This window comes from Limulus polyphemus, unplaced genomic scaffold, assembly GCF_000517525.1.
Source record: "Limulus polyphemus unplaced genomic scaffold, Limulus_polyphemus-2.1.2 Scaffold2271, whole genome shotgun sequence".
NCBI lineage: Eukaryota > Metazoa > Arthropoda > Merostomata > Xiphosura > Limulidae > Limulus > Limulus polyphemus.
Genome location: NW_013667881.1, coordinates 42,833 through 51,227, shown reverse-complemented (window position 1 = coordinate 51,227; position 8,395 = coordinate 42,833). Strand labels below are relative to the sequence as shown.

At 30.8% G+C, this 8,395-nt stretch overlaps 1 protein-coding gene across 1 annotated transcript in view; it reads left to right on the top strand.

Annotated features, from left to right (window-relative positions):
• Nucleotides 1-8,395, top strand: part of LOC106466474 (nuclear RNA export factor 1-like) — a 51,317-nt gene that overhangs the window by 26,925 nt on the left and 15,997 nt on the right. Inside the window, exons 13-15 of the mRNA XM_013926767.2 lie at nt 3,201-3,269; nt 5,622-5,677; nt 7,793-7,853. Of these exons, the coding sequence (XP_013782221.1) occupies nt 3,201-3,269; nt 5,622-5,677; nt 7,793-7,853 (186 nt within the window). The remainder of the gene's footprint in view (nt 1-3,200; nt 3,270-5,621; nt 5,678-7,792; nt 7,854-8,395) is intronic.

The window sequence follows — 8,395 nt, the reverse complement described above, 5'->3', positions numbered from 1 at the left end:
GTCTGTTATTTATGTGTGTGTGTGTGTGTGTAATTTTTGACAGTTTGTATTGTAGTTTTATTTTATATGTCCTTTATATGTCTAATTTTTGACTAGTTGTTTGAAGATGGTTTTTGTATGCGTGTCTGTACAGTTTTATTGCTAGAGTTACAGTTTACGTTTTTCACTCTGTAGTACGAGTCTCAACTTTTATTTTTTTGGGTTCTGTTTGTATAACACTAGTGATGTTTTTACTGATTTTAGTGAGATTTAAGCTAATACTATCATTACAGGTAGGTCAAAGTACACATGTCATGACTCTTTACAGAATTATATTCAAAATTTAATTAACATACTTTATTATCAATGTATACTAATAAACATGACAGTAAAACACGGTTTATAATCAAATTTGATTATATTATGCAAGTTTTAATTTCTTAATTTGAAAAGGATACATGTAAGTAAATTATCAAGCTTCATAGGCTGTATTGCATGACACTTCTTTATTTCTACATTTTCTGCTAACCATATTTGGTCTTGTAACTTTTTATGGAATTTCTCAATTATACTGTACATACTCCCGAACCAAATTGTCAATTCGTAGCAAGAAAACTTTTTCTTTTATGGAGATTTAAACAAAAAAGTAAAGCTGACATAAAAACACTGGAACAAGTCAACACTTTGACTTCATATATTTACAGATAAATCTTTAATAAAAACACTTCCTTTGAATATTTCAGTTTAAAGGAATTGTAATGTTTATTAAAAGCTTGCTTAATTTGGTAATGATATGTTAACAGAGTTATAGTTTGTATACCTCCATCGTGGTATCAAAGTCATGTAAAATATACGGGCCCATGTCCATAGGGTTAATTGAATGTGTGCAGATGCTGTTGAATTGTATTCTCTCTCTTTAGCTGTTATATTTTGACATTAACCCTTTCACTCCGAGTAGGTTAAAGTGCGCGTGTCATGATGTTTTGGAGCGTTATTTTCAAAATTTTATTAAATAGTATTTCTACTACTTACATTAATGAAATTGGCATCAAAATGTAGTTTATAATTTAAAATTTGATATTATATATGTTTTAATTTCTTAATTTAAAAAAGAAATGTAAAGAAAAAAATGTTAAATATCAATTTTGTGTGTCACATAACACGTCTAGTTGTTTTATTGTTAAGTTGCCATTTTATTATGCCCATCATACAACATGCATAAGTACCTAATGAATTAAAAACTCGAATTTGAAATATAGACAACCTAAATATAAAATAAGAACCTTCCTCCTCTATGCTTTGCTGAGATAGCAATATTTTTAGTGAGTCTACTAGAGCGGCTCCTCCCACTGCACCAATCTTTTGAAACCTCTTATCTAGTCCCACCTACTACTAATTAGCTACTGTTTATAACCAATAGAAAGAACATATTCACCCCTACGTAACTCTGATGGACAAAATAGTAATTTTACCAAAACCATTGAAGTGTGATGATTTAGTCGTAGCTCTGAACAGTAATGGGATACTTTTTTAACCCACATACAGTTTATTTAGAGACCCGACTAAATTACAAGGATTTTGAGTGTACTAGTACAGTAATTTGATAACTTTTTGGTCTTCAAAAATTCATATTTGAAGCCTAAAAAAATTAGTATCTCTACCCCCTCCACCCAGAAGAATAAACGAGGCTTACGTCAAGGCTTAGCAAGTTCGATGCACGAGCGCAACATGGTTACGTACTCAAAATCTTTTGTTTGTCAGTGTATTTCTCATTTACTTTCTAAGTGTGGTGAAAGTGAGAGAGAGTAGTATCCTTTATAAGAATGTGCCTAAATACTACGTTCATATACTTATGCTGCAAAATTCCACACACGTCAAATGGGCGACCATAGTACCGAAACACCTGCTATGTAATTGAATAAGCCCGGCTCAGAATCTACAATGTTTATTGGATCAGCCCAACTCTGAACCTTATAATAAATGTTTTTACTCATTCTAATTGCAATTTTATTACCCTGGGAAATTCATGTTGAAAGTGTTGTAGGAACTATAAACTGCTATATCCCATATTGTGTTCTCGGAGCAAGGGGAATGTCACCTCACTGAATACGCGTGCATTTTTGTACCAGAGAGTTTCGTATTAGTTGTACGTAAACTAACACAAGCGGTGAATTATTGCTTTTTTGTCAGCAGGTTTGTAATTTGTTGGTGACAGTAAAATAAACACAGAAAATATATGGGATATGTTTAGCAGGGGAAGAACTTTGAAACTTCATGATCAATAATGAAGAAAAAGGAAAGAGTTGCTCATTATAATTCTGATTTTACAATTTTTCTTTTCATTCTACTTCAATGAGTTGTCTACAGGCTGAAGAATCAAATAATAAATGTAATAACAGGTAAAATATAACGTTTTATTGAAAAAAAAGGTATATATGTATTTAGGAGGTTTCAGAGGTTGTGCAAATGAAATTCGAGATTTTTGAAACAAAGAAAAGTATTTTAAATCTTAAAATGAAAAATGACTTTGCACTCAGACTAGTTAAAAAAAAAGAATCAATATTTTCACGGACAAATATAAGTAAAAATACTTCATTAAAAAATCTGATTTTTTGTGTGCAAAAGGCTTCTAATGTTTACTATAAGTCTACAAAATTTTGTAAAGATACTTAAAATATTAAAAGTTATGGTATGAAAGCTATAACAAGCACAAAATGGTTTTGAGTTCGGTCCCAGGGACCGAGCCTGTGTCGAAAGAGTTAACATTGTAGCTTTAATTTGTGAAATTATTTATGTTTTTTTACACTTAAAGTTAGTTTGAGTAATGTGTGTAACTAGTGGAGATAATTCATCATAAACTACTATGTTTGATTAGTTTTTTGTAGATCTAGGCTAAAATCCTCTTAATAAAAGATTTGACATGGTTCACTGAATGTCAAAGTCTTATATTTGAAACAAAAGGCGATCGTATTGAGCTTTCCAATAAATATTTGGGTTATTTTGGGGTGATAACTAATATACGCAAATGACTTTATTTCAGTGAATGTCATACAAGTTTGTATTTCTCCAACAGGGTAGCTATAAAATGTATAGTGCTGGAGAGAGAGAGAGAGAGAGTGTGTGTGTAGAGGTGTAACTAAAGTATTTGTAAAGATAAGCTGGTGAAGAAGCATAGCCCTGATATGTTTGGTACATTTATATTTAAACTTCTTTTTTGTAAGGATGGGAAAGACCTTCCACCTCCAATAACATTTGACCTTGATCAGACGGTAGAACTTCCTAAAGCTCACGTAAGTAATCCTTACATAAACTTGTACTTTTTATAGTTATAGTTGTTTATTTATAATTTTTTGGAGAAAATATATTTTTTATATTTAAATGTTGAGTAATTGACAATTCACTTTTTAAAAAAAAAAAGGTGTAGCAATTTGTAGTGTGTGTGTGGAGAGACTGTATAGAAATTTGTTGAAAGAAAGTTCAATACTTTAAAGCTAACTGAAGTATAAGTTTATAAGAAATGTATACAAAAAAATATCTTCTAATCCATGTTTTTATCAAATAAAGACAACAATTGATTTTCAGTCTTTGTCTTTAAAAAGACCAAATGCAAAAATGAAAAGTTCTGCAAAGGTTGACGAACGAATATATTTTTATAAAGGTTACATTGTATGATTTAATCCGATACAGTAAAATATGAAAGATAAGCTAACTCTGTGGGCGTAAACTCATTAGAAACCTATCTTAAAATTTCCTAAGTAAATTTCATAGTTTTTAATGCAAAGCCACGCGATAGACTATCTGTGCTTTGTCCACTGCGGCGACTTGAACCCTGGGGTTTTGGGTATTGTAAGTCTGTAAACATACTGCTAGTGTACTGGGGGACAAGTAATTTATATGACATGAATAAACCTTAGATATCTTCTGACAAAAGTTTTTCAGTAAACTTATAACTAAATGGTATAAAAGTATCAGATACACTTGTTATATAACTAGAATGTGAACATTCTTTGAGTTCTTGTTTTTACAGCTCACTCTAAGGCAGTGGTTCTTAATCTTTTTTGCTCTATGCCCCACCTTGATACCTCAAAAAATTTGATGCCCTCTTAATATAAAAGCAAATTTGATGTTGAAAAGGTATAATAATATAATGTAAAATTTAGAAATTTAGTTTTGAGTCACGGAACGTTTTTCGATCTTCACACCCAAATGAAAATTTTTTCTTATAGTAGCATTTTCAAATTGCTCTCCAGTATATTGAAATTTCCCCCCCTGTGGGGCGTAAGCCCCACGTTCAGAGTCACTGCTCTAAGGTATCTCAGATTTTTCTAAAGTGTGTTATAAAGAAATTTGTTACATAAAACATGCTTAATATTTCTTTTGTTCAAATAATTATTTGTAGGTGGATAACCAACATTTATGAAACATGTGTGTGATAAAAGATGTTTTTAAAATTTTTACAGTTTTTCTGTTATTAGCACTGGATATGCACTCCTGTATGATTGAAAACCTACTGTATCTGAGTGTTTTAACGTCACATTGTGGTAGTTTATATTTTACACAAGTTTATAGCCCATAAAAATGACTGGGCAAGTACCCCCCCCCCCAATCAAAATCAAAATTAAGATCATTCATGAAATGAATTTGTGGCATATTCATGGAATAATTATTGGTAAACATCAGATTAACACATCTAATACATAGAAAAGTCAGTGTGTTTTGGTAACACTACGTTCCAATAATGGCTTTCATGTGATGTCGCTTATCAACAAAAGTATAACGTAATATTGTTGTTAGTCCATGTGCTGAAAGTATAAAATGAAATGTATAGACAACAAAACTGGACAAATATTTGTTGATTTCTTAATTTAGTGTCTCCATTGATCAAAGAGGTTTGTTGATTAATAAAAACGTTGGTGATATAACAGAAAATAGTTTAATTCAGAAACGATTTAAGTTTAAAATCGAATCGATATTTTTACTTTCATGATAAATTTTATGCATTTGGCTCTAGACTAGGTGATCTCACACAATGTATTTACTTTAGGCTTATAATCCCAACACTCACTACACTTATAAGGTTTCACAGCACACACCCTCCCTCATGGCACCCTTGTGCCCCTGTAACTAAAATCGTAATGGGGAGACAGTAATTGAACTATTCTATCTGGATAGATGCATTTTGGCTTCTATGACTCCTATTTTGAAAAATCAAGCGTGATGTGACACACACTGGCTTTTATATAGGTTCGATGTGCAGTAAACATTATTTTCGATAATAATATATATATGTTCGTGTCACTTGGATATATATGTTCGTGTCACACACACTGGCTTTTATATAGGTTCGATGTGCAGTAAACATTATTTTCGATAATATATTTTTGCCTTAGATATATATGTTTGTGTGTTATTGAAAATGTAATTCATCTAGTAGTTTTTATTATCAATGCCAAATTCTGGATTTGTAAAAAAATTTAATATTTTGACCATTAAAATAAGTATGGAGATTAATTTCATATGTGCAGCAACATCTAGATGTTGATACAGTATTATGAAAAATTTAAAGAATTATAGATGTATCTTATGAATATGCTTTGATGGTTATATACTTAAAGCTTATTATTTGTGCTAATTTTTTACAGGGAAGTTACTTCCCCTCTGATGATGTGAAGCTGCTCATAATCCAGTTTCTTGAACAGTAAGTCTACAGACTTAATAATTTGGACAATAATTTAATTGGTTAGTGTCATGACACAAAAATAGTGAAGTAATCAAAATTAGTGTTTCCAAATATTACAGTTTTTGATTATTAAACTATCCAAGTCTCATGTGAGAATGATTGATTAAGTATTTCGACACGGGCTCGGTCCCTGGGACTGAGTCACGTGACCTTCTGTACTCGTTTAAAATTGACATAAATTTAATACTTATAACTCTCTATATATTGAGTATATCTTCACGAAATATGGCAGTCTTTCAGTTAATATTACAAGTCTTTCACATACAAAAAGTCATATTTCTTAGTGAAGTACTTTTAATAAAATAAAATAATGTTTTGTCCATGAATATATTGAGTATTTGTTTTGAATAGTCCATGTGCAAAGTATTTTTCATGTTAAGATTAAAAATACTTTTCACCATCTCAAAAATCTCAAATTTCCTTTGCGCAATCCCTAAAACCTCCTAAATGTATTTTAAACGTTTTTTTTTTCACTAAATCCTTATAGTTTATATGTTATTTTCTCTACTCTAATCTCAAAACGGAATTGGTCAATTCGCCCGACCTCGTAACCACCAAAAGAAAAATCGAAATAAACCTAAATTAACCTTTTCTTTTTAGTATGACTTTAAATTGTAACATGAAACTACATTCGTTTAACCTAAGTAGCTCTAAGTTCGTAACATTATACATCTATTTATAATTAAATTTTATAGTTTTATTGCTTTTTGAACCGTGTCTAACTGCTGTCTGCACCATTATAAGTTGTAAATCACTCGGGGAACGTGCAGCTCATGTTGCGCTATCAAATTACATTACCCACGAGCTGCTCGCATGTGTGCTTCGTGAACCATTTTAATTATATTATTATTAGTACTTATTTTACCTATTCTAGTCTTAAATAACTTAAAAAGATCCGTACTTTTAATTTTTGTTACTTTTATAATAATAAATAAAGAATAAATGTGAAAAACAAGAAATAAAATACTTACCCAATCTTCTTTTTTCTTGCCCTCGATTGTCGAGGAGAGTTAAACATGATTTTTTTTAGTGATTATAGTAAAGCACTTAACAATTTTTATTCAATTAAATAATACACCAAAGAATATACACTAATAACATGCAAAAATTAGACAAATTCACTTACTTCTGAACATTTTTCTGGCTTTCTAACTATGCGACAAGAGCCATTAGAAATTCATCAGAGCCACAGGAGTGATGTTGCTACTCAGAGGGAAATTGACGGTTATCTGTTCAGAACACAACGTTATACAATATGTCATTTGATAGATGAAAACCTTGATTTTCTATTGGTTATAGGTAATGTATAATGAAACGTAAGAGAGAACTATCAACCAATTACGTAAGAGAGGATGTGACGAGTGGGTGTGGCAGGAGGGGTCCGATTTTCTATTTGATAGCTCTGTAACCAAACAAAATTGAAGGCTATAAAAACTATGACATGTTTGAGCAATAACGATTTTATAGAGAGTATTTTACATTTAATTTTGTACATTTTTGAGGGGTGATGGATAAAATAGGGATGATGACACGCTAAGACAAAATGTGTCACGTGTGTTACCCTAGTAGAAATTCAGGATTGTTTTATATATTTCCTTTTAGAATTAAGAACTTAAAACTTGTATACTATTAAAATATGGATTGTTAGCTAAGATTTTATGCTATTCTAATTTGTATGACATAAACAAAAAGTAGTTTAATAAAATTTTGAATGTAAAACACTAAAACCTTGTGCCGTAAAGGGTACTCGGGGAGATAGGGTTAAATGTAATGTGAGATTAATTAACATTAATCTGAAACCTGAGTTTAAGCAACAATTCAAACTCTCTTTTTCACAGAGAATAGTGTTATATAAACTCGTTACTAACAATAGGGTTCTCTCCAGTCCTGTTCACTGTGGCTTAAAGGCTAAGAGTCATTTCATTTTATGTTCCACATGGTTTAAGTCTACTTTTGACAGCATATAGTATGACTAATTAACAAAGATTCTTAGCTTGGTGATAAGACTTCTTGTTTAGCTGTGTGTTAACATGTTCATGGGTGTTTAATTTCATCACTGTTTCTTTTTTTAAGGTACTATGTGGTATATGACTCGGGGGACAGACAGCAGCTTTTGGAAGCATACCACGATCATGTAAGTATGGTATATCTGTGCTATCTATTCAGGTCAGTCAGATAGAAAATTTGATTTTAAAAATTTCTTGGGCTTTTTTTGTTCAGTAATTTGTGATTTGAAGCTAACAGTAATTTTCTAAGGGTTGCTTTCTTTTAGTACATCTTTCTGATGTTCACCAAACTTTTTTTTATACTTTTTAAAGTTACAAAAGATAAAAAATTTACTAACTGTAACTTATTCATTAGTTCTTTAGTGATTTGTTAACGAAATAGGTAACTAATAATAAAGTTTCGATTTTTATAAACTGGGGAATTGTCACTCTGGTTGAGTGCATTTAATCGTGCCACAAATGATATGAATTGCTATATTTTTAAATCGAAGGATATCTCAAAAATTCAAAAAAAAAGTAGAGCATTACCATGCTTTTCATCACCATGTATCTAATTTAGATATTTTTTGTATACTTTTTGGTCTTCTAATCAACACGGAAGGCACGTTACTAAGTTTTGATTTTCTCTCACTACATACGATGCAGTTTATTGACATCTTTAGGCTTACAG